Below are 27303 nucleotides of genomic sequence, written 5' to 3'. Positions count from 1 at the left end.
AATTAATATTTGCTATTTTCACACTAAATCTCCTCCCCACCAATCAAGAAGCGGGTAGTGAGATGCGTTTCACAATTGGCCAAAACGTCAGGCGACCCTATTGGACGCCTAGGAGGAGGAGAGAGGAGGAGGAGAGAGGAGAGCATGGTCGGAGGAGAAGACCGACCGACCCACCAGCCGCCACTGTGACATGGATACCATCCAGCACTCCCCAGCTTGGACAGGGGAGGGAGGATAGGGGGGCCGTCCGTCTCGCAGGGGAAGGGGAGGGGGGTGTTCACTGCATCCATTTTCCCACATTAATTTCCCCACATTCATTTGTGTGTGGAACGGCCTCATCCCCCCCCCTAGAATTATCGAGCACCAGCCACCACTGGCCGTATCATGAAAAATGGCCTGGTCAGGAAGCGGGGTAAATCATCCAGAGACTAAGTGGTTAAGACCACCCTTTTTATGATTGTAATTTTCAAAAAGAAAGCATGCCACATAGTTGGTGGGAAAAATTATGGAGCACATAATTCACATGTACATGCAGTGGCTTTAACCCCCGTGAAATCTATGCTTGCTTTCTAAACACATCTGATCAAAATTTCTTAGATTTAATTTCACAGGTTATACGTAAAATGTATCTTTTTATACAAGGTTACAAAAGGTTGACTGCTTTTTTTATCAATACATTTGTATTGTGAATGTTGAACTGTTCTTGGTCTGTACAGAGGCACATATTTAATCAAGCAAACACTATTATTTTACTTGTGGTCAGTGGCATTGCTATGTGAAGTGCTTTAATATATTGTTGTACCTGCCACATTTCAATGTGTTGATTCAGTGGGTGAGATATATAGCCAATCAGCATTCATCTCTCTAAGAGCCCATAAAAAAAATGTAAATATTACACGTAGGACTTCACTGAATAGGTTTATTTGAATACCTTTGTACTCAGCATACTTTTTTAGATAAAACATATAGTAGACTTGATGATAAACTCAAAAAATATTGCTTATTTTTTTAGGTATTTCTGTCTACAATCAACCCCTTCCTGGAACTGTGACTCAATCTTCTTCGTAAGAAATCACTTTTAATTTACATTATCAATGCATATAAAGCATGGGCAAAGCATGTACAGCAGCTTTTTGTCAAATGGCAAGATCAGGAAAAATAAAGCATACAGTAAATACCTTTCATGAACAGCTATGTGTGGCATTCCTCCAATACTGAGTGGCACTCTGCGGGAGCAGCTCGGTCCTGGAGTACTGTAAGCACTGTCTGCATGAACCCTAAGGTGGGCATGTAAATAATATGGGCAAACAGACAGAGTGTTCTTCCGCCTTGAAGAGGATGCCTGGTACTGGACTGAGGAGGAAGTCGGGGACGGCGCTTGAGGTTGACCGGGGTACATCAGCATTGGCACTAAAGGGGGCATAAAAAAATGTAGTTCTACTTTACCTTTCTATTTTATTAAGTGCTGCAAGAGAAAAGACCTATTTTTAAATGCTTTACATGGTCTTGAATATATCTTTTTTAATCAAAGTTAAAAAAAGAAAAATATAAAAATATTTTTCAGGTAATATTAATATTTTGTATTTTCTTTCCGAAACCAGCAAGTGGAGCTATAGCCTTATTTTCAGATGTTTACTTTTGTCTATTCTGAGCTGCTGTGTTAAAAAGTGCACTATTTACAGAGCTCAGTAGCTCAAGCACAAATTTACACACAACTGCATGATTTAAGGGAGTGGCTTATCCCCATCTCTCTGCTTGCTTTGCCCAGATGGGGCATATAAAGCTTATATTAGAAAGAAAGAGAGAGACATAGGTAATCACTGTTGTTGCTTTGGCTTCAACAAAACTGAAATGCTCTGGGATTCCTGTGTCAAGGGTGCACCCTGTTGTTATAATTTTTATTTGTAAAATAAAAATCTTGTATATTTGCATAGTTAGAATAAATGTAACACATCAGTTTGAGGATGAATATAGTAAACAAATTAATAATTGACCAAAAACATTTCTAGTTTCTCTTATTTTTAAATAACAAAGTGGGAATTGTTAAGTTACCCAGTCTTGTTCTATAACCAGACAGATTTTCAGACTGCCTTAAATATGCAAATGTTGGCCACAAGTATAGATAAACTCTCTGGAGCATTGCGGCACAATTATTAGCCAATTATTGAACAGCAGTAGGATTGTTATATAAAATTCAGAGGTAACGGAAAATCACAGGCACAAAAATGGATCTTGTGTCAAGGATTGCACACAGAAACATCAGCTTGCACACAAAATATATTGCTGTCTTTTATGTTGCCTCATGCTCCTCTGGGACTCCAGACTTCTAGAAATTCTTCTTTCTGTTAGAGACTTAATACATTTCTGGGTATTATGGTCACACTCATAATTTAAAAGCCGTGCTGCAGTAATGCAGAAGATGTATTTACCTGTCTGTTTTTTTAGGCACCCTTATTCATCTCTTTAACAACTGTGTAGCAGTTCTCTGTGTATTTTTATTCATAAGTAATAGCGAGAGTATAGAGAGATGAAGGAGCCCATGAAATGTACAATTTCCATCTGGTGGGGACATGTTTCCTCCTCTGAGAATCATTCTTCTTCATCTGCAGGACCATTACCTTGGTGAATACGTTGGTGGCACTTTCTGTTCTGGTTGGCTACTCCATCACTACGGCAAGTTTTGTTACCTATATTGTGAAAGAGTACGACAATGGTTCGAAGAGACTGCAGCACATTGCCGGCGTTGGAGAGGTCCTTTATTGGATAACAAGCTTCCTCTATGACTTGGTAAATGTTCAGTTTATTGTCTGCTCAGAGATAATTAAATGTATTCAACTGTGCATGTATCACATCATTACCTCCCAAGAGCAGGAAAATAAAGAAATACGTTTAAACCCTGACTTGGAACCTACTAATCTCAGCCCAAGACTAGTAACTCTATTATACTAGTTACTAATATGTCCCATCCTTTGAAGACCACAGGCCTTGAAATTTATCTAAACCTAAAAACAAAAATATATTTCACCTACCTGTCCTTTGATATATTGGTTGCATTATATTTATTTTCACCCGATAATCCTCCAAATAACACCCTGTCCTGGCTTATTTTCTCTACTGTACTATGGGGCAGCCATGGTTGTCACATAGATAGGACATTAAACATGTCTGCCTTTCTCCATTTCCATTACATGGAGGATTTATGTGACTAGCAGTTTCCACAATAAACATATGGATAATTGTGAAATACAGCTCACAGGAGGCGACAATGACACTGCATTTTTGGCAAGTTCAACGGGTATTTTCTGTAATTGCTTAACATTTTTTAACACAAAAAAGTAATGCAGCCAGCACATCTAAGAACTGGTAAGCTGCAATATATAAAATGCATTTTTTGGGTTTAGATATCCTTTAACTGTCAAGTTAGGAAGGAAGGAATTATTTCCCCTGCTGTAGCAAATTGGATCGCCTTCCTCTGGATCAACTGTGGGTATAGGATTGGGTATATGGGATTGTATGATATTTTTCATTGTATTTATTTATTTATTTTTTATGGTTGAACTGGATGGACTTGTGTCTTTTTTCAACCGGACTAACTATGTAACTATGTAAAATGTGGCCTGTCAAATTATGCTGGCAAAATGTGCTAAATGAAAAATTACTGATTGTTTATGAAATTTACTTAGAAAGCTTTTTCTAGTGCTGTTGTATGCTTACCTTAAAAGCTGATATGTGCTGTTTTATTGTAAGTTTTAAAGAATAATTACTGAGTACATACCATAACCTACGCAATATATAAAGATAAGTTGAAAAGAGCCACTATAGAATAATAGACCAATAGAAGAAAAAAGACTCTACTAAACAGAGCTAGACTAAAGCCTGGCACACACTATCAGTTTTTCTTAGTTGGACCAAGTAGGCTGAACGAAAAAAAACTGAAGAGCTCCAGAGGAGATCCTGTACTAACAATCCAATGTTAGTACAGGGATCTTCCCAGGCACGGATTTACTCCCTTTGCCTCCCCAAGGCCGGGTCCTTCAATGCCGCCCCCCCCACACACACACACACCACCATTCTTGTCCTTTATCGATGACTGCTACAATAGATCAATTAAAAACATATCTCCACACATGAGAACACTGAAAATAACTGGCTTTAATTGTACAGACTAAAAATACTTTTTTTTTTTCAGGGTAAGCGCGCAAGGGGAAAGGATTTTTTGCGGGCAATTTTTCAGGGTAATGGCTGGTGTTAGTGTTTCAATCATCCCCAGCACCATGGTTGTTATGGTGTCAGGATGATTGAAACGCATTACTTCTATCATTACATTGTAATGTAAAATGAAATAGTTCAACTCACCATAATGCAGAATCATTGGGGGCCCTGAGCATGTCACTTGCCACTATGCCTGCCACCAGATGGAGATGTCACTTCCCACGCTGCCTGCCACCAGATGGGGATGTCACTTGCCACGCTGCCACCAGATGGAGACGTCACTTGCCAGGCTGCCACCAGATGGAGATGTCACTTGCAACGCTGCCACCAGATGGAGATGTCACTAGCCACGCTGCCTGCCACCAGATGGGGATGTCACTTGCCATGCTGCCACCAGATGGAGATGTCACTTGCCATGCTGCCACCAGATGGAGATGTCACTTGCCATGCTGCCACCAGATGGAGATGTCACTTGCCACGCTGCCTGCCACCAGATGGAGATGTCACTAGCCATGCTGCCTGCCACCATATGGAGATGTCACTTGCCACGCTGCCTGCCATCAGATGGAAATGTCACTTGCCACACTGCCTGCTTGCCACCAGATGGAGATGTCACTTGCCACACTGCATGGCTGCAACCAGATGGAGATGTCACTTGCCACGCTGCCTGCCACCAGATGGAGATGTCACTTGCCACACTGCCTGCCTGCCACCAGATGGAGATGTCACTTGCCACACTGCCTGGCTGCCACCAGATGGAGATGTCACTTGCCACACTGCCACCAGATGGGGATTTCACTTGCCATGCTGCCACCAGATGGAGATGTCACTTGCCACGCTGCCACCAGATGGAGATGTCACTTGCCACACTGCCTGCCTGCCACCAGATGGAGATGTCACTTGCCACACTGCCACCAGATGGGGATATGTCACTTGCCACGCTGCCACCAGATGGGGATGTCACTTGCCACGCTGCCACCAGATGGAGATGTCACTTGCCACGCTGCCTGGCTGCCACCAGATGGAGGAGGGTGGAACAGCGGTGCGGGCAACGAGAGATGTCATCTCTCTCCCCCGCTGCTGCACCGCTGACATTACTTCTCAATTTTTTCAAAAATGGCGCCGGGCAGCGCAATCACGTTACTGCGCATGCGCCGCCCAGCCGATCATGTACGAGCTTACCCGAGACCGGCCGGCCGGCTGGCTTCGGAACGGTGCATGCACAGTAGTGGGCGGCTCCCGGCCATCTTTTCTAAGGGCACCGGTGCCCTTAATCGACTTTGATGGGCAGCCTGAAAGGGGGGGGTGGCCTCAAAGTCACCACAGGAGCAGCGCCGCCCCTGCACCACTGCCACCCTGAGGCCTGGCCTCGGTGGCCTTGTGGCAAATCCGGCCCTGGATCTTCCCCACTGAGCTATTGTGTTCTGACAGGGGGACTGGATTTTGATTTAGCTTCAGTATTATACTGTGTGTTCTTCAAGTGTTTTTTAGTGATAGTATTAGGTCAATATACACTGCATTGCCAAAAGTATTTGGACACTTGCCTTTACACGCACATAAACTTTAAAAACATCCCAGTCTTAGTCCGTAGGGTTCAATATTGAGTTGGTCCACCCTTTGCAGCTATAAAAGCTTCAATTCTTCTGGGAAGGCTGTCCACAAGATTTAGGAGTGTTTCTATGGGAATGTTTGACCATTCTTCCAGAAGCGCATTTGTGAGGTTAGGCACTAAGGTGTGTCTATGGTCAAACATTCCCCTGGACACACCCATAAACCTTGTGGACAGCCTTCCTAGAAGATTTGAAGCTGCAAAGGGTGGGCAAACTCAATATTGAACCCTACGGAATAAGACTGGGATGCCATTAAAGTTCATGCGCTTTTAAATGCAGGCATCCCAATACTTTTGGTAATATAGTGTGTGTGTGTGCCCCTTAGTCTACAGTACTAGTGTTCCTCTATTTTATCATTTTGGTTGCTATGTGTATGGTCAAGGCGAGCGGTGGCAGGTCAGACCCATGTTTTTCTGTGAGACAGCAGATGCCACCCAAAACACATCTGCTCAAAGCCATGCCTTTGTGATCTAATCACAAATCTGTATTTGTTACCCTACTAAAGTAGTCTGAAGATGGAAGCAAAAGTGTTAAGTAGTCCAGCTTTGCATAATGCATAGAAGAAAAAACATTAACACGCTAGTTAGGTCTATTGCCAACCCCTGGAGCTGTGCCATCTGAAAATCTGTGCCATTTGAAAAGTCATCTTTGCATCTGGAAATTGTGCCTTGGGCACAAGCAGATACATAGGGAGCATTTATACAGAACCATCACAACCAATTTGAAAAAATATAGTTCTTGCGTGTTTTAGTATTTTTTCCCATAGTTACCATAGGGCTAGCCTTAAATATTTGTTTCCCTATAACTGCAGGGAACTGATACCTAATCCAAATGCCTTGCAATCTGGGAAAAAACATGTAGCTAAAATTGAGTTTAGATTTTTGCTTTTAGCAACAGTAACCTGATAATTGTTATGCTAGCCTGCAGCCTTGCCCTGCGTACACTGAATAATGTTCAGAAAGTTGATATGAATATTTTATAGCAAACATCTGAGTAACACAGACAGCTGCCTTAAGCACTTGTAGGAAAGTGAAGCTGTTTTCAGAGACAAATCACACTTCTCCAGTCATCCAACACAGTTCTTGCTACTGTATCTACATTACTTTTCTCTTACACCTCATTAACCCTAATAGTCCAAGTCACAGCCAAAACTCTGTGGCTGACCTTGGATATGTCAGTGACAGCTGGGGTATATTGCTAAGAGGATCAGTGAAGGACAGGTCCCTGTCATTTGTCAAATGTTTGTCTCTGCACTTTATGAACAAACGGAGATAATATGCTGACTGGGCATGACTGGACACAAAAATAAAAATGAAATAACGCTGAGAGGAACATGAACAGTTCACACTTGGCCATAGAGAAGAGAACATGAATTTATACATTAAATATAGCAGTGCTGCAGTTTCTTTCATTAAAAGGGAAAAAGAGGACTAAAACAAACAGACTTGTAGCAATAAAATTCATATATATTTCTTTTGGAAATTACATAAAATATTTAGCAAAAGGTTTTTTGTTTTTTTTTAGCTACAACCAGGAACTTGTATTCTAGAATAAGCATTCAAAGTTAGACTGCTAGACTGCAACATCAACAGTTTTGTGACTTATAGTTTTATTTATTTTATTTATTTTTTTTATTTATTGCATTGTATTGGATTTTATAAAAGAAAATCAAAATGTATTAAAGCAGATCTCCAGCTCCAAAAATAATTAGGCCAGCAGTTTCTCCCTTTTCTGCAATACCTACCTTTAGTCTAACGCAGATGGTCCGTTCTATGTTTTTGGGGTAAATGACAGCAAGCATCATTCAACCTACTTCTTGTAAGTATAGGATGTTATTAGATACACCCCCTAAGAATGTGTCATCATGCTGGCCTAAGTGTGCAGTGCTATTGAACTAAATTGCACTCAATATCATTATATTAGTGCTGTTCAGTGCAGGAGTAGGGACTGCCCACTGCTAACATCAGAAGAGAAGTGGAGGGGCCTGTGAAGTCAATGGACCAGCCAGAAGACACTTGGAATAAGCGTGAATATTTTTTTTTCTTAATTAGAAAAGCGTTATCCAAAACTGGAGCAATGTTTTAAAAATGAATTGGCTTATTTATTAAAAAGTGCAAGGTGTAAAGCCTAAGGACAAAGTCTAGTAACCAATAGCAGTCATGATTCATGTTACTGAGGTCAGACCAATACATTGATTCTGATTGGCTGCAGTAAAACTGCATTTTTTTCTTGCTCTCTTTACCAGATAAGCCTGAAAAAGGAGAGCTTGGATATACCTGTATAGTGCACAAAACTTAAAGTGGATGTAAACCCTCACATATACCCAGTGAAGTTAACAGCCTCAGATGATACACAGAGATGAAACAAATCCTCCTATATAGGTTTTATTTGTTTACCTACAGTCCTCTCTTTCCTATACCCTTCAAAAGGGCTGAAATTTGTTAAAATCTTTCTTCATCTGTCAGGAGCACAGAGGAGGGGGCAGAGAGGCTGCAGTAACAGTGTGTGAGAGCTGATTGGAGGAAAGGCACAACCACCCTCCACACATTAGAAGAACTGTGTTCTGAATAGACAAGCTGTCTGTGGAGCTCTCCCCCCCCCCTTTTTGTCCACACAAATTTATTTAATGCGTAGGGAAAACTTCTCAGTAGTGATACATGCTGATAACAGAGGAACAAAGCACCAGAGAGAAACAACACTTAGAACTTTGGAGAAAGATAAGTAAATACTAGAGATATATGTGCTTTGCTCAGATTTCATGACTGATGTTTACAACAACTTTAACTTGCATGGCAGCCTGTTTGTGCCTAAAAGGTGTAATGGTCAATATATAAGGTATATCAGATAGATGTTCCAGTTTGAGCAGTTGTTACTATGGTCAAGGAAACACCGCTGCCATCAATTTGAGATGTTATAGTAGAGAAAAATTTATTGTGAGAGAAAGATATTCATCCCATATTAGGTTATTCACCTATGTTACCTAGGTCTGCATGTAAGTGTGGAGAATAAAGTAAAGGGTTTTAAAATTTAAAAAAAGGGGAATTTACTGTAATCCACTTGACCTCCTGAAGATTTATCCCCCTTCATGACCTGGCCATTCTTTGTGTTACAGCACTGTGTTACTTTGACTGACAATTGTGAGGTCGTGAGCCGCTGTACCCCAAAAAATATCATGTCCTTTTTTTCACATAAATAGAGCTTTCTTTTGATGGTATTTAATTACCTCTGCATTTTTTATTTTTTTGCGCTATATATATATATATATATATATATATATATATATATATATATATATATATATATAAAAACATCAATTTTGAAAAAAAAAATATATTTTTTACTTTCTGCTATAAAACACATCCGATAAGAAAATTGAAAAATCTAATTTCTTCATGAATTGAGGCCAATATGTATTCTGCTACATGTTTTTGGTAAAAAAAAAAAAAAAATCACAATAAATATATATTGATTGGTTTGTGCAAAAGTTATAGTGTCCACAAACTACTGGATATTTTTATTTATTTTTTTTTTTACTAGTGATGGCGGCGATCAGCAACATATAGTGGGACTGCGATATTGCGGCGGAATTCGGACACTAACTGACCTTTTTTGGGGACCAGTGACACCAATATATTGATCAGTGCTTAAAAATATGCACTGTCACTGTACTAATGACACTGGCTGGGAAGGGGTTAATATCAGGGGCTATCACAGGGTTAACTGTGTGTCTAGTCAGTGTTTTACTACACTGTGGGAGGTGATTTTACTAGGAGAAGAGATGGAATTTGTTCCTTGCTTTTCAGAGACACAAATTCCATCTCTTTGCTTTTCAGAGACACAAATTCCATCTCTTCCCTACTGTCAGAACGACGATCTGCCTTGTTTTCATAGGCAGACCACCGTTCTGCCTCTCTGTCAGATGATTGGTGGATGCTGGCGGACAATGACTACGCGGTACCCGCTGTGTATAATAACAGTGGGAACGAGCTGGCAGCAGCGCACATGCGCGGCCCCTACGCTTCCCCTACGCAGAAGAGTCAGTATACATACATATACGTGATCCAGCACAGAGGTGCCACCTTATAGCAGTAAAACTGCTATAGGGCGGGCCTCAAGTAGATATACAATCATTACATGTATTAAAGATGAAGTAAACCCTTTAAAAAAAAGAAAAGAAAATACACCCTGCAAGGCAAACACATAATGAGCTAGTATGCATAACATACTAGCTCAGTATTAATTACTTACCTGAGATCGAAGCCCCAGCATTGGCCCTCGTTCGCCTCCTCCGATGCTGCCATCTATCCCGGAGTGACTTCCGGGTATCGCTGCTCTGGCGCTGTGACTGGCTGGAGCCGCGATGAAGTCACTCCCGCGCATGTGCGCTGGTGCCGCCACTAACGGCATGATCGCCGTTAGAAACGGCATGCTCAGTGCGCCTGCGCCCGATGTCTACGGCGCATGCGCCATAGACATTGGTGCTGATATTCCTGCAAATATCTCCCAAACCTTTTAGGTTTGGGAGATATTTCTTGCACCTACAGGTAAGCCTTAATCTAGGCTTACCTGTAGGTTAAAGTGGTTGTAATGGGTTTACAACCACTTTAACTGTATACAGTTAGCAGAATATAATATCTTTTGTGACAGTGGTCCTTTAAATCAGTGGTCATCAACCCTGTCCTCAGGGCCCACTAACAGGTGAGATTTTATGTATTACACTGAGCAGCAAATGAGATCACCTGTGATGTATATAAGTTATCTTGCAAACCTGGCCTGTAAGTGGGCCCTGAGGACAGAGTTGATGACCACTGACTTAAATAATGGGCAGGTGGTCTAATTTTTATCATTATCATTATCATTTGTAGTTAGAAAGTACAACAAAATTGCCTGACACAGATTTGATCTATTTCCCATGTGTCTCTTTTTGGTTGCTGGAAAACTGCTAAATGGTTGTGTTTGTTTAGAACAAACACAAGAAAACATGGATTAGGATGCTAATATCTTGAGTATACAAGCAAATATTAGCAGTGAGAAATGAATTTAGTAAGCGCAAACCATGCACAGTAATGATAAAAAAAACAGCCTATTACACAGGACTACATCTGCCCTGAGACATGGCTGTAGTCTGGGGAAATACAAGAAGGTTCTTTAGCTCTTGGAGCTATAAATTCTCCATTCTGTATTTAATCTGTTGCTTGCTATATACATAGCATCTCAAACACAAGATAGCTTAGCTCTACTCAAAATGTTTAGTTCTGAAAAGGATATTAAGGAAAACTGGGATTGATTCAGGTAGGATCAATAAATAAAGCAGTTCGGTATGAACATATTTTGCTTGGAGTTGTTTCATAATGACTTAACATTATTCACAGTATTGAATGTATGTAACATTTATTAATGTTGTACCCAGACTTTTCATTTAATTTAAGCAAATGCTAGTTTAAAATGAATGGTAAGAAGTGGTATTTTATTAGCGGTCCGTGGTACTGATAGCACTACAAATTTAATACAAAAGTTTTATCAACATTAACTAGCAAAAGTGTGCCCATTCGTTGAACAGGCTGCATAAGGAAGGATGCATTGCTGCAGTGGTAGAGAGAAGAGAAGTGCTTATTGGTACAGTGGCAGGCACTGATGCAGTGGCAACGAGCTTTGAGGTAGGGGTTGGGGAAATGCTACGTAAGGAATAGACATGTTGGAAAAGGTGGAGAGAACAGAGGGAGATGAGGAGGGACTGACACAGTGGTGAGAGTGGAGGTGGGTGTACAAATGTGGTGCAGGAGTAGGAGGATAAGGGTCAGTTGTAGTGGTGAGAGCATGGGGAGGGGAGGGGGGGATGAGAGCAATAAAGGTGCATTGGGGGGAATGCTGGCACAGTGGTGATGAGAGGAGTGATTGCAGGAGTGGTGGTGCCTATGTGAGGAGTTGTCAGCTGTAACTACAGTTCCAGTCCTACTAGCCAGCAGTGGGGGGGGGAATTGGTGGTGTAAGCTGCCAGGCTGCAGAAGTTCCTTCTGGGTGCTCCTTCCTAGGATCAACTCCACTCCTTATGGGGAAATCTACCTTCAACAAGTCAGTGTAAGTTTAAGCCTTATACCAAGACCTTTTTTTCTAACAGTACAAGTGGCCTTCCCAGGCAGCATGTTTGATAGGTCAAAGAATGCCAGCAGCATGTGTCCTCACCAGGCAAAGTCTTAGAGACAAGAGAGCTTACATAGTCACCCCAAACATTTATATCTTCCCCCAGCCTTCCCCAAGCCTGTACCACTAGAAAACAGTAAACCTCCTAGTGGTTGGCCAGGGAGACATAAATATTAATAACCCAGCATTATTGTATCTTCTCCCTGACAGCAGGCAGAAGCAAACAATAACACTAGGTGCAGGGGAGACCAAATGCGTACAAAACTATCAATTCAGCTAGGCTGATTACAAGCCCAGGCTCATTAGAAGCCAGTAGAACTAAATTTAAAGATTCACTCCTAGCTCAGGATGGCTACATGCATAATCAGAATGAACCCATGGTGGGGAGACTAAAACTCTGTGTTAATATATTTCTTTAAAAATTTGAAAAGGATATAGCACTTCTATCACTTTCTGATCTCCTGTTTAAAACCGAGGCAGACTTGTGATGATAAACAGTGATGGGAACTCTGCGTGTGACTGTCTGAATTTCCTGCTTACATCATTGTATGAATTATAATAGCTAATGCTGAACTATATTATATCTAGTAAGTTATTGTACTCAGCACTGTAAGCAGATAACCCGTGTGAGTCATTTCTCTGGTAAAATAAATCTAAAGCCAAAACATTTTTTTTTTTCATTTTGGGTACCCCTGTCAAGGTTTTTGTGTCCCATTGGGGAGATTTCCCTTCTATTCCTGTTCCATAGACACAACAGGAAACAAGAGGAAATCTCTCTAAAGTGAGCAACTTGAGCAACCATTGGCTGTTTAACTGGTGTCCCCAACTGAAGGTTTTCCCTTTATCCCTGCTCTATTGTCTGTTTGGGTTTTCCTTCACTGAAAATGTTTACTAGAACATATACAGAGGATGAATCTCCCCAGTAGGGATACAGCAAACAAATCTGACAGGGTTACTAATGTTTCCCTATTATAGCTAAAACTGCAAGAAAAAGTCTGGCTTAAGTTAAAGCAAAAATAAAGTAATTTTATTTTAATTGTTACCCTATGTTCTTCCTACTGGGCTTCTAAATCATGAAAAGACCACTGCCTCATTGTGCAACAACTAGCATTTTAGTAGCATGCAGCAGTTGAAAAGCTAAAGCAATCTTGACATGTAAAATTATCTTTTTTCACCTAGTGAAAAAGCTTTGCAAATCAGGAGAAATTGCAAGGAAAACATGTCATACCTCATTAGGACTTTCCCCTTTTGATGACTCAAACAATATGACCATGTTATCTATATGGCCTTTTAACATGCGATATTACATATTGCAACTTTATTAATCAGGCATTATTATTCATGTAAAAGAGTACACAGGGAAAGGCTGCAAAGCTGACCACACACTCTGCAATTTGATTGTATAACCCCCTTTATATCTACCATTAACTATGTACAGTACTGTGGGGAGCTGTCTTATTTAATACAAATTACATAGATTGCTTAGGGTTGTCATCATATTACATATTATTAGTTTTGGTAAATCTAAAGAGATTGTAAATACATTGTATAATAAGATTGTATAATGTAATGTCATCATGCGGCAGGTCATGCACAATGGGCAGATCTCCCTTAAATTTGACAAGATGTTTAGGATTTGTTCATATATGTTGGTCCAAACTGCTCCGACTTTTGCTTCTACCTTGGGTATTTTCTGATGGTGTAAAAGAGTGCCCCTTATGTTCTAAGGAGTAGTATATGAGCCTTCATATCCAAGGCTCAGGTGCAGAGTTGCCAGTTCTTTAATGTGGAATATTTCTTAAATGTTAACTAGAGTCAGAATATAAACTTACCCTTATGTTAGCTCCATTATTGATTAAACCAATAATTACCCTGTTTCCCCGAAAATAAGATCTAGCGTGACTGTCGGTGATGGCTGCAATATAAGCCCTACCTCCCAAATAAGCCCTTGTAGGTCCTATTTTCAGGGTAGGGCTTATTTTCGGGGAAACAGGGTAGGGCTTATTTGGGGGGGTAGGGTTTATATTGCAGCCATCACTGACAATCACGCTAGGTCTTATTTTCGGGGAAACAGGGTAGCTGATTACCTGAAATGCTTGAGTGAGTGAGCTAACTAATGCCTGCTGAAAGAATCTGAAAGAAGGAAGAATTTTGACAATTGTAATGTTATGCAAAGCTAATTGCTTTAGTTTTCTTCATTTGTACACATTCTCTCATTGATTAGATTCATTCTTATGTATGAACAACTAAGCAAGTTATTTTGTGTTCTCTTCACCAGGTCATCTACTTCATACCGGTAGGCCTTTCCATTGCAATGATAGCAGCCTTTAAACTTCCAGCATTCTACAACTACCCCAACCTTGGAGCAGTGTCTCTGCTGTTTATTTTATTTGGGTAAGCTGATTACCTCAGTGGGGTGTTTATTTTATTTTTAAAAAGCCAAAATGCAGCGCTTAGGTGAAACAAATTTAAAAATATATGTGATAGTCCATAGAAAATCAATAAGAAGTAGAGATGACGTGAAGCCTCCACCAAACTTCAGTGTGCAAAGGAAAGGCACACCACACCCACGTGCTATCAATCTGCTTACCAGAAAGATATGAAAACAAGCAATGTAATCACATGATGCAAAGGGTTAACAGTAGATCCGAAAGGCACACTCTATCCTTGACAGGCAGGTCATGAAAATAGTCAGGTCATCAAATATCAAAAGGACATCAGGACTCACATAAGAAGATGGATGAATTGTGCGATCACCAGCAGGATAAAACCCAGTAGGAAAAAAGCAACAATAGTGAAGCCCATAGAGGTAAAACACACGTATTTATTGTAGTCTACTTACAGGTAAAAAAGGAACATCATCACAAAAAGAAAATAATCCATGGCTCACAGCATACTTGCATCAGCCAGCCTCACTGCATTTTGGCTTTTTATATTTGTGTTTGATGAAATCAACAATCTATGCTGGCTGCTCTTGTTGTTCTTTTTAGTTAGCGCAGATATTGGTTCACCTGTTTTCTTATTTTATTTTATTTTTTATATTTGGATATAAAGTTTATTTCAGATTCGCTCATGCTATGTGATCTCTTCTATGTTTTCTTTATTTTAGGCTGTGTTTTGTCTTTTTTCACCATATCCCCACTTGTGTGGTGTTTGCAACCTTTGTCTAATTAAGGCCTGCCATGTCTCATTATTTTCCACAGGAAAATTGATGTTCAACTCTGGTATCTCTCTGCATCCTGGCTTCTTAGCCTTGTTATTCCCTGTATATAATTCTTGTCTAATTGTTACCTTGGCTTAACCCTTCTACCATTCAGCCTTTACATTTTTTGACAGTGTTCTTCTAACCCTGTCACCCCATGTATTCATTTGTGCTCCATGCCTGTAGCTAGTCTGTCATTACCTGTTTGTCAGTTGTCACCAGCAAAGTAATACTGAAACCCTCAGTCTGGAAAAGTATGCTAGGGCAAATTCCATAGTCACCATCAGGGGCTCTGTTGAAGGCCAAGCACATATAAGCTCCTAGATCTAGCACCTCATAATGCCTTCCACCTCCTGCTGGCAAGGTATGTGGAACACTGCCATATACATTCTTTATCCCTGCCATCAGTCTGTAATATTTATGTTTGTCCAATCTCTAACTGGCTTTCTGGCTTGACTTCAACATGTGCTGTTGACTTCCCTCTCAAAATGCTAACACCTGGTTGTTGCTTAGACATTGTCCTTGGCTGCTATTTCGATTCTGTGGCCCTTGCCCCAGTTTTACAAGTGTCCGGTCCCCTGCTGGTCCATACAGTTACATTTGTTTGATCAACAAAGCATTGTAAATATTTCAGATATACAGTATCTGAACAAATTGATCTCACACACATAAATGATAACTATTGGTCCCTGTCCCTGAATACATTGAAATAGCTTCCTAAATGTTTGTTGGTAACAGAGGCTGCAAAAGCAGGAAGCAACAGAAAAAAAGTTGCTTTTGTAGCGATACCCCTGAAACGGCCGCTGGCTGATGATGGTTCAAAAGCATAGTCACTGTACACTTCCAGCACAGATGATGATGAGGATGACCAGAGTTCTTTCACTAATGCAGAGGGTGCCAGCACACACAGAGCACAGCCCAGGCACACTGACACAAAGAGAATTCTAGGGGATGTATTGTTCTTTAGTATTATTTTAGAGAACTTGGATGGGATGTAGAGTAGTATGGGATACTTCATAACCACTAACAGAAACAGAGGATGCTCTTCTCTAAGTTGCAAACTTTGGGAACAATTCTTCTGCTCAGTTCAGCATGCAATCCTCCTAAAGACTAACTTTTCGGGACAGTCCTGGGCAGGGAGGGCAGGAAGGAATTGACCTGGGCAGGAAGGGGGTAAAAGTGCCTGGTACTGAAGGGGTTAACACAGCATGAAAATTAACATAGTACTCTGTACCACTTGCAAATACTATAGATGTTTAGTGTTGCAGCACAGTGTCTTTGGCGTACCATGTGACTTAGTATAAAAGTTTGTTTAATGCATATGTTTATGGAGCCTAACATCATTTTTCTGACACACACTCTGTGGGTAAATAAACTAATGAATATATCTGATATTATCTTAAGAATGTACTTGACCATGGTCATTGATATTTTACAATTGTGTCTCTCAGCTATGCAACTTTTGCCTGGATGTATCTGATAGCTGGAACTTTCAAGAACGCTGGCATGGCATTCATTACTTATGTGTGCATCAACCTGTTTATTGGCATCAATACCATCATCTCTTCTTCTGTAGTGTATATGCTTCTCCAGCAGACAAGTACAACTGACAAAAATTACCAGGTATTTAATGTTTTAAGTCTTCAGCAATGTATATTATTAACAATGTACATTTATATACAGTATGTATCTCATCAGAGTCACTGTATTATTTGCCTTTCTGGCAAGATTTATAAAATACCAACAATGATTATTAGCTGTCACGAATACAAAGCCTTAAATACATTTAGAACAATATAGCTGTCTCTTAAGAAGTGGAACAGCTAAATGCATAAATAAATGTTTGCAATACATATACAGTATGTCAAATGTTTAACGTCTCTTTGTATTCGCAAACTGTCATGCTAGCTAGGATTTGTGCATCATTATTTATTATAGCACGTTTGTATTTTTTTATTGCCAACGTGGTTTGCTTTGTTATTTTTTAGGGGCCTACCTATGCTTTCCTCCCATGAGCTATACAAACATTTCCTTCTCCTGCTCCCAGGGCTTGAAAACATGTTAGAGTGTCAACAGTGTACAATGCAGCAGTGCCTGATCCTCTCCCACCCTCATTATGTTCTGCTTTGCAAGGGGTTATGAAAAGATAATATATATAATAGACAGACAGTATAATAATGCTATCAATGCGCAAAGAGAAGTGGTGTATGGTAACCCAGGTCAGCTAAGCTAACAAGAAGTGTCTTTCAGCTGTTTTACAAACAAAAGATGATTTAGGTTAACTTTTTGTATGCGCCTACGTTTTAATTACTTCACTGAATGCAGCAAAAAAAATTTCTGGTCACTTTTGAATCAATATAAAAGGAAATTCAGTTGTGCCGTGTCCATAGTGAACATACATTTTTTTACAAACAATATTTTGTATAGCAGGGGTAGGCACACTTCAGCCCACTAGGTGTTGTGGAACTACAAGTACCATGATGCATTGCAAGACTCTGACAGCCACAAGCATGACAGAGGCAAATGCATGATGGGACTTGTAGTTCTGCAACAGCTGAAGGGCTGAGGCTTTGGAAATGCCAGCAGAAACATGTATTTCTGTATTTCTTAATGGCACCCCAAAAGCAGGTAGCAGTCTCATATTTTGTTGTGCTTTGTTGTTAAACATGGAACGTGGAACGCAAAATGCTTATGGCTTAATACCAATTAAAGGTGCTTGAGCTACTTTGGCACGTTTGTAATGCGTAGGGAAGCCCATTCAAATGAGTAAGTTTTCATATGATGTTGCATGACAAACACACCAAAAGTGCACTAAAAAAAGGAACGCATTGCAACACACAGGTGTGAATGGGGCCTTAATGTCCACTATGCGCTGGGAGAACAGACATATCAACTGAGCTCACTCCCAGCACTTAAAACTGAAATATCCTTTAAATGGCACCTCTCAATACAATTAAAGTGGAACTACACTGCATCGGAGTACCACAAACCAAAAATGTTATTTAATTTTTTTTAAATATTCAAGCTAACTTACCTATCCATCAGTGTCTCCATGCTTTATTTTGTTGAGAAATCATTTCGATAAAAGATAAAACCCCCCTAGCATTTCTGGCCATGGCTATCTTGAGTAAGGACAGATGATTTATCTGGAATTAATCTGCCCAACCTCAGGCATGCATGCAGGGGGGTGTGCTTAGCTGAGAAATTTCTCCTTCCCTCCACCCCTCTGGAAGACTCCTAGGATGTATCATTTGCCTAGGTCTGGAAACCAGGAAGTAACTGAAGAAATTTTTTTTTTTTTTAATATGATATACTTTCCTATCTATTTCCACTTTAAATTATTTTCCACTGATGATTAGTAACTTTTTATACATGATTTGCTGGTATCTTCTCTAAATATCACACATATCAGCAAAAATCATATCCATTACCCTGTAAAGGAAACACTGTGAGATCTAATCTACAGAAGAAGATTGTATTTTGGTACAGTTCCCTAGACACATTGACAAATGATCCCACTGGAATAATAAAGGAATTGTTCTTAGTAGTTGATAAATGTTATGCCAAAGCTGTTAAAAAGACATGCATGATGCATAGCTCATAGTTGCCAACATTGAAAAAAAAATATGTGGGACACTTTTTTTTGCTGTAGGCGGAGCCAATCAATAATTAGGAGGCGGGGCATTCGTTTGTAGGCGTGGCCTAGTAAAAAATAATAGTTGCGGCGCGCGAAGCGCGCCGCGGCGAAAAATGGGCGTGGCTTACGCGGAAAGTGGGCGTGGCTTACGCGGAAAGTGGGCGTGGCTCAAGAGGGTATGGTTAGAGTCTGAGATGAATGGGGGAGGGAAAGGGGGAGAGGGAAAGGGGGAGAGGGAAAGGGGGAGAGGGAAATGACGGGACAGCAGCCCCAGGTCCTACACAACAATAGAAATATGTGTATTCTAGAAAGTTTAACAATCAGCAGATAAAGATACTCCAAACACCTGGTGTTAACGCTTCAATCATCCCGGCACCATGGTTGTTATGGTGTCAGGATGATTGAAGCGCATTATTTCTATTATTACATTGTAATATAAAATTAAATCATTCAACTCACCATAATGCAGAATCAGTGGGATCCCTGAGCGTGTCACTAGCCACGTCGCCTGCCACCAGCAGAGTCTGTCCTTGCATCAGGTGCCCCCGCCAGAGTCTGTCCTTGCATCAGGTGCCCCCGCCAGTGCAGCCCCCCCTCAGTTAGTGCAGCCCCCCCTCAGTGCAGCCCCCCCTCAGTTAATGCAGCCCCCCCCTCAGTTAATGCAGCCCCCCCTCAGTGCAGCCCCACTCAGTTAGTGCAGCCTCCCCCCCTTAGTGCAGCCCCCCCAGTTAGTGCAGCCTCCCCTCAGTGCAGCCCCCCCCAGTTAGTACAGCCTCCCCCCTCAGTGCAGCCCCCCCCCTCAGTTAGTGCAGCCCCCCTCAGTGCAGCCTCCCCTCAGTGCAGCCCCCCCCTCAGTTAGTGCAGCCCCCCCTCAGTTATTGCAGCCCCCCCTCAGTTAGTGCAGCCCCACTCACTGCAGCCCTCCCTCAGTTAGTGCAGCCCCCCTCACTGCAGCCCCCCCCCTCAGTTATTGCAGCCCCCCCTCAGTTAGTGCAGCCTCCCCCCCTCAATGCAGCCCGGCCCCCGCTCAGTGGAGGAGCGGCCGGTGTTCTGCCGAAAAAGTTCCCCTCGGCAATGGCGGACCCCCTGTACTGCGCAGGCGCAGCGCTTGCGCAGTACGGGGCTGGGGAACTTTCAGGAAGACACGGCGCCGGCGCCGTGTCTTCTGCTCGCTTCAGTGGAGAGGGGAGGGGCCGTGCAGCCAAAGAAGCCGCTTCATTGGCTGCACGGATCGAGCCCCCTTCCCCTCTCCACTAGAGGCAGCTAGAGCGGCAGCGCCGGCCGCCATTTTGCTGGAGCCCGCTGCTCCAAAAAAAAAAAAAAAAAAAAAAAAAAAAAAAAAACCAACATTCCCGATTTTCCTTATGGAAAATCCCGATTCGGGACACTCTCCAATCGGGACGAGGGTCCCAAAATCGGGATTGTCCCGGGAAAATCGGGACTGTTGGCAACTATGATAGCTGTGTATCCACAGCTATAATAATGGATATTTGAAGATTTCATATGTAGCGCTACTCCTGTAGGAGCTACTGATAAGGATGGGTCCTATGTTTTTTGCCTCAACCTTTTCCAAAAAATCTCAGCCTCCTCTAACACACCAGGTTGAGTGTACAAACATAAAATATCCCAGGAAATCACTGAAGGTAATACTTAGTACACAGTAGCAGAGCTGTATGAAAGGAAACGGGCACCAAACCAGGCGGTAAAGGCAAACAATATATTGTCACCCAATATGGTTGGTAACTAAGCAAGCATAAAATGGATTAACATTGGTAAAAACACATTTTAGCATACAAAGTTAATCACTATAAAGACTAGGCACATGATGGCATTCAGCATTTAGGTCAGCATAAACAGTAGCAAGGCCACCTCAAATACAGCAGCGAACAGTAGTAAAGTTTAATCTACCAAGTGCTGGAACTATACTGCCAGAGCGCATTTATGGCAGTAATGCTAGTCCTAGACCAATTGGATACACACTGTCCAAAAGAAAAGGAGGAGGTTAACGGAGGGGCCTGGGGAACAAAAGGGGGCTTGCAGAATAAATATTATAGGAGGGGCAGTCCTGTGAGATGTTTATCTGCCGGCTAATGGCGGGGTCTTTTAAGAGCATTGGTGCACTTAAAGCCAGTCCCAGTTGACCTGCATGCAATATAGTTGCAGTATAGTCTTGGTACAGGTGGAAGGTAGAAGTAGTTCAGATGTGGTAAAGGTTTGGTATAATGCGGAATAGGGCTGGTGTAGGTGCAGTGTATGTTTGGAATAAGTGTGGTATAGGGTTCAGTATGGGTGCAGTATGGATTGGGTACACTTGGTGTCCTGCTCTGAGTGGCTCAGTGCAGGACATCAGCTATGGGCTAATAGCCCTCTCACCAGTCCCCGGGATGCTGCGGTGACCTATCGCTGTAGAAGGGGAGGGCCTCCTCCATCTCTCCCCAAAAGCCTCCAGTGATCAGCGGTGGAAACAGAGGGTAAGTGGATTCTCCAACCTCCCTGCGGCCGTGGTGCTGGGATGTGGGCACCGCTGTGCTGCCCATGGGAGTCCTTACTCCCAAGTCTCAGGCTTGGTTTTCTGCTGGTTTGGTCTCCAGCTGGCAGGCAAATTGTCAGACAGAGGCGCTCTCTTTATCTTCAAGAGGAAGTACTTTCCAGGGCAGTTCGATAAAAATCCTCTCTCTACTCCTCCTTCTGCACAGTGTATTTTGGGAAGTATAGTAAACCCATTATAGCAGAGTTAGTCAACCAGGGTTTCTCAAGAGGTTGCTATGGGTTCCTTGAGAAATTAGTAATTTCTGCCTCTCACATAAGTTTCCACTGACACCATTGATGATTTTAGCTATCTGTAACGGGTTAATTCTTTCCAATGACCACAAGTGAAAGGAGCATTCTGCCCACTGACCATCACACTAATGTAGCACGAGTTCTAGATATAGTCATTTTTAGCAGGGGTTCCCTGAGATTGGAAAGTTATTTTAAGGGTTCCTCCGTGTTGAAAAGGTTGAGAAAGTCCACATTATAGTGTAGCCATTATATGACTGCTGTCTCAAACTACAACTCCCAGGATTCTCAGTGCTCTGCATAGAAATCTATGGGCGTGCTCGGCTTTAGCTTTCCCCCTACTGACTGGAGGAGGATGATGTAGCATAACATCAGTATCACAGTAGAGGGAGAGAAGAATAAGGACAATGTCTCCAACTCCATATGGCTGTAGCCCAGCACATAGCTACACATACAAGGTTATTTATTGAAAACCATGTTTAATTAAAACTATTTGTACAGATAAATGGCCTTGGATTCCATAGCTACATTCATATGGGCAAATAGGGCCAGACAGTGGATTCCTGCTCTTTGATCAGTAGCTATTAGAAATGTAAATAGGCAAGATGAAAATGAATATATTGACCTCTGCTTGTGCATGGAATGGTTTCTATAGTCCCTTGTTGGATAAAGAAGTTTGACTTTGGTGTCATGCATTCAGATATTACAGATGCTAGGTCTCTGCTGGCTGCACAGTAGTAACAGAATAAATTCCTCATGGCTATGTAGCCAACCTTTCCAAAAAAACACAACCCCTGAGTTCTAACTGCATGCAGTTTGTTTTATGAAATATGGATTTTCCTTTATCCCTTTAGATGCAAGAAGAGGTTGAACTTTTAATGAAGCAAATGTAATGGAATAAGCATCCTATATGTACTTCAGGAGACTTAGTTAATTTAATTTACTGCACTGTCATGTCAACTTCTGAAGTGTTAATATATAGTGCGCTAACAACAAAAAAGTATTGTTATTCTTTATAATTCTGAGAATAAGCATACAGTATGCTAAAAGTAATGCAAGTACATTTTGAACTATTTATTTAGTTGCAGAAGGAACTACTTTCAATGGAAGTTGATGAGAGTCTGCTAAAAAACTTTTTTTTTTTAAATGTGACGTTTTCAGGCTGGCCTGGCAAAAAGCAGGTTCTGCTTCTTCTTCACCAGGTATGCAGAGAGCAGCAAAGACGTAATGAAATCAATTCTGCTCTCTGCATCAGTGCACGGTGAGCCCAGGGTGCTGTGGTGATGCCCCCTTAGGGGACAGCCCTATGACCCCCTGCACCAATAGGGGTTCATTTGCTAAAGGCAAATAGGCTGTTAAATTTTCACAGAAAGTTGCACCTTGCATGGTCATTTTCTCCAGAGCTTAGTGAATGTGGTGAAATTTCACTTTGCAAATAATGCCCAGTCACATGTAAGGAAAATAAAAAAACAAAATTTTTGCTTACAAATGATTGGATAATGGAAGTCAGCTTCACCTCATTCACTAAGCTCTGGGGAAACATCCTATGCAAAGTGCAACTTCTCTTACAAAGTGAACAATCTATTTGCCTTTAGTAAGTCAACCCCATATTATCTTGCATGCTGTTTGGAATGAATGACACTGAGCATTATTTAACCCAGAGGAGTGAAGACATCCTGAGGCAGATAAGCAGTACTTCTGGGGACAGCACTAGATTAAAGGAGAATATTGCAACCATGGCTGTTTTTTAACCAGCTGGGGAATCATATGACAAAAAGAAATAGCTCAGAGTTGGACTCTTAAGGTCAGGCTGCATGCCATTTTTGTATGTATGAAAATATCCTTAAAAAGTGCCACCAACTCCATAAATAATTTCTCTGCAAATCAGATTCAGCCAACCATCTACTGCCTGGCTAAATCTATAAATATGTTAATAACATTTTGTGACTTTCCATATCTTAATAGATTTTCTTTTTTTTTCTTACAGAGCCTGAATACCACATACAATGTCCTCACAAACTTTTTTAAGGTCTTCCCTCAGTTCTGTTTTGGTTATGGGTTGATTGAACTAGCACAGCAACAGGCTATACAAGACCAGTATGCCGTCTTTGGAAGTAGCAATGAAGTGAATATTTTTGACCTGGACGTACTGGGATATATGTTTGTGGCCATGACTGTCCAAGGGACATTCTGTTTTCTGCTACGACTGTTAATCAATGATGGAATAATCTACAGTGTTAAGTAAGTGGTCTTATTGTTAAAGCTGACCTACATTTAAAACCTAGTTGTAAAATTTGGATAAGGGGGAAGTGGTAGGAACTGTTTTAGGTTCTACTTGTATTTCCATCGGGAGGAATTTCCATTTTTTCTTGTTCTGGTGTCCACTTGTCACTGGGACAGAGAATAAAGGGAAATCTTGCTAATAGAGGAATAGACAGCAATTGGACTTTCTCCATACTACCTGAAGTGTTTCATTGCTTGTCTGTATTCAAGTTGGAGATTTTTCACCACACTGAGCCCATGTGACCAGGGTAGAAAATAAGGAAAATCTTCCCAGGAGTGACACAGACAGCAATAAAAAAAACTGGCAGAGGTTCTATTCCTTTCACACTCTATTATAAATAATAAAAAAAAAAAACAGATTATATGTTATTCATAGAGTGGCAGCACCAGAATTACTTGCAATAATCCAGTGAATATTGGGTGATGTAGGACTTCCTTCAAAGTCAACAAAAAGCTCTTTTGATTGGTGAATCTTTTGTTATCAAACATTTTTTCTAATATGTTAGACATTCTCTGGTAATAAACACCGGCATTTGCCTCTTCTTTTGTTAAATAAGGGAAAGTCTTATACATGCGCTTGCCACTACACAATGGCTGAGTTTTATAGAATATCAGAAAGAGGTCTCACCAACTATTGTTTTGAGTGCAACACTTATGCCCCGCACACACGATCGGACATTCCGACAACAAAACCGTGGATTTTTTTCCGATGGATGTTGGCTCAAACTTGTCTTGCATACACACGGTCACACAAATGTTGTCGGAAATTCCGAACGACAAGAACGCGGTGACGTACAAGATGTACGACGAGCCGAGAAAAATGAAGTTCAATAGCCAGTGCGGCTCTTCTGCTTGATTCCAAGCATGTGTGGAATTTTGTGAGTCAGAATTGTGTACACACGCTCTTAATTTCCAACAACAAGTTTTGTTGTTGGAAAATTTGAGAACCAGCTCTTAAACATTTGTTGTTGGAAATTCCGACAGCAAATGTCAGATGGAGCATACACATGGTCGGAATTTCCGACAACAAGCACACAACGCACATTTGTTGTCGGAAATTCCGATCATGTGTACGCGGCATTACTCTTCATTAAAACCATTTACAGTTCCCCTATATGTAGTAAGATAGGGGGAGAAAAACTGAAATATGAAATTAATTACAGTTACATGGATGAATTAATTTATTAATTTCAAAATGTGTTTTATTTTCATTGACATAGTTGGGGCCCAACTCACTAGGTTTATATGTAACAATGGTAAATTTAGTAATCACAAGCAGTCATGCATTGTATGAATACGTCTTACATAGAGAAAGTAGGTGTTTTTATTGGATGCAGATGACACATAATGTTATATATTACTTTTAACACCTGAGCTGTATTCAGCTTTGAGCATGTATTCAGAAGTGAAAGTGTCAATGAATGTTGGGACTTTTTAAATGCACTAAAAAGATGTATTGTCTCTGCAGAAGATGCATTTGTGCCCTACATCCTAAAGCATGCACAGATGGCTTAGGTAGCTTGGGAAAAGCTACTGTGTATGGGCCCCTTAGGTTGAATCAAAATGGGTGATATGACCAAAGTTACTCTTTAGACCTAAGCTATATTTCATCAAAAGTCCAGGTCCTGTTTCCAAATCAAAGCACATTTTTTACAGAAGGTTTTACATACACAGAGAAAAGGGTAGATAGAACCAAATTGCCTACAACAGTCTTCTTCTTGTTTGGAAAGCACAGAAGCCAAACCTAAGAGACAAGATTAATATTTTTCTCCTAGGCCAGTTGCACACGGACATAAGAATTTACTGATGTTTATACTCAGGATCTTGTTGACAAAAAGATCTGGAATAAAATGTTCCATAAAGACCCAGCGTAAAAGCATGTGAATGCATATGAAGGCACATAGGTGTATAGAAGTATAAAATCCTTCCCCATTGCCAATATTGCAAAATATGCATATATACATGCACAAACATGCGTATAGGCACGTAAACACGTGTATGCGCGTAAATGACTGCACTCAAAAAAATGAAAAAATTGTCTGTTTTTGCTTTGCGGCTCTGTACTCATCACTCTATTGTTGATCTTTACACATATGTTATGGTTCCATAGACAACAATGCATCTATATCTAGATCACTAAAAAACATGGCAATTTTTACTCCCGTGAGCCGGAGATCTTAATTTGATGCTTCCAGAAAATTTAAAAACCTTCTGCGTGCAGCTTTCCTGGAAGCCCCCCTAAATACATACCTGAGTCCAATGTCGGTCCTGGGATGTGCATGAGAGCCAAGGCTCTCTTGGCTCTCTCAATCATCCTTAGCTCAGATACAGCAGCGGGGGATATTGGCTCCTGTTGCTGTCAATCACAGCCAGTTATGAGGAAGCTGGGGGGCAGGGTGGGGCTGAGCCGCGAGTAAGCGAGCAACACGTGCCTTATACCAAGAGGCTTGCATTTGGCAGGGAGAAGAGCCAAGAGTGCCAGCAGGGGACCCGAGAAGATGAGGATCAGGGCTGCTCTGTGCAAAACCATTGCACAGAGCAGGTAAGTATGATACACTATATTGTCAGAAGTTTTGGGACACCTGCCTTTACACGCACATGAACTTTAATGGTATCCCAGTCTTAGTCCGTAGGGTTCAATACTGAGTTGGCCCACCCTTTGCAGCTATAACAGCTTCAACTCTTCTGGGAAGGCTGTCCACAAGGTTTAGGAGTGTGTCTATGGGAATGTTTGACCATTCTTCCAGAAGCACATTTGTAAAGGGCAGGCACTGATGTTGGACGAGAAGGCCTGGCTCGCAGTCTCTGCTCAAATTTAATCCAAAGGTGTTCTATCGGGTTAAGGTCAGGACTTTGTGCAGGGCAGTCAAGTTCCTCCACCCCAAACTCACTCATCCACTCTATATTGCCAAAAGTATTGGGCCACCCCTTCAAATCATTTGGTGGAGGGGGGATTGTGGTGTGGGGTTGTTTTTCAGGGGTTGGGATTGGCTCCTTAGTTCCAGTGAAGGGAACTCTTAAGGTGTCAGCATACCAAGACATTTTGGACAATTTCATGCTCCCAATTTTGTGGGAACAGTTTGGGGATGGTGCCTTCCTTTTCCAACATGACTGGGCACAAGTGCACACAGCAAGGTTCATAAAGTTATGGATGAGCGAGTTTGGAGTAGAGGAACTTAACTGGCCTGCACAGAGTCCTAACCTCAACCTGACAGAACACCTGTGGGATGAATTAGGGAGGAGACTGCGAGCCAGGCCTTCTCGTAAAACATCAGTGCTTGACCTCACAAATGCGCTTCTAGAAGAATGGTCAAACATTCTAATAGACACACTCCTAAACCTTGTGTACAGCCTTCCCAGAAGAGTTGAAGCTGTTATAGCTGCAAAGGGTGGACCAACTCAATATTGAACTCTACGGACTAAGACTGGGATGTCATTAA

At 41.4% G+C, this 27303-nt stretch overlaps 1 protein-coding gene across 1 annotated transcript in view; it reads left to right on the top strand.

The window, feature by feature from the left end:
• The window catches only part of ABCA12 (ATP binding cassette subfamily A member 12), a 135578-nt gene that overhangs the window by 73268 nt on the left and 35007 nt on the right, over positions 1–27303 (top strand). Inside the window, exons 29-33 of the mRNA XM_073633579.1 lie at positions 1013–1064; positions 2610–2787; positions 14242–14357; positions 16617–16788; positions 23568–23821. Coding sequence (XP_073489680.1) covers positions 1013–1064; positions 2610–2787; positions 14242–14357; positions 16617–16788; positions 23568–23821 — 772 coding nt within the window. The remainder of the gene's footprint in view (positions 1–1012; positions 1065–2609; positions 2788–14241; positions 14358–16616; positions 16789–23567; positions 23822–27303) is intronic.

Source organism: Aquarana catesbeiana, linkage group LG06 (assembly GCF_042186555.1).
Source record: "Aquarana catesbeiana isolate 2022-GZ linkage group LG06, ASM4218655v1, whole genome shotgun sequence".
In the NCBI taxonomy this organism is placed as follows: Eukaryota; Metazoa; Chordata; class Amphibia; order Anura; family Ranidae; genus Aquarana; species Aquarana catesbeiana.
The sequence above is the reverse complement of the archived record's forward strand: the minus strand, read 5'-3'. Positions and strand labels throughout refer to the sequence as shown.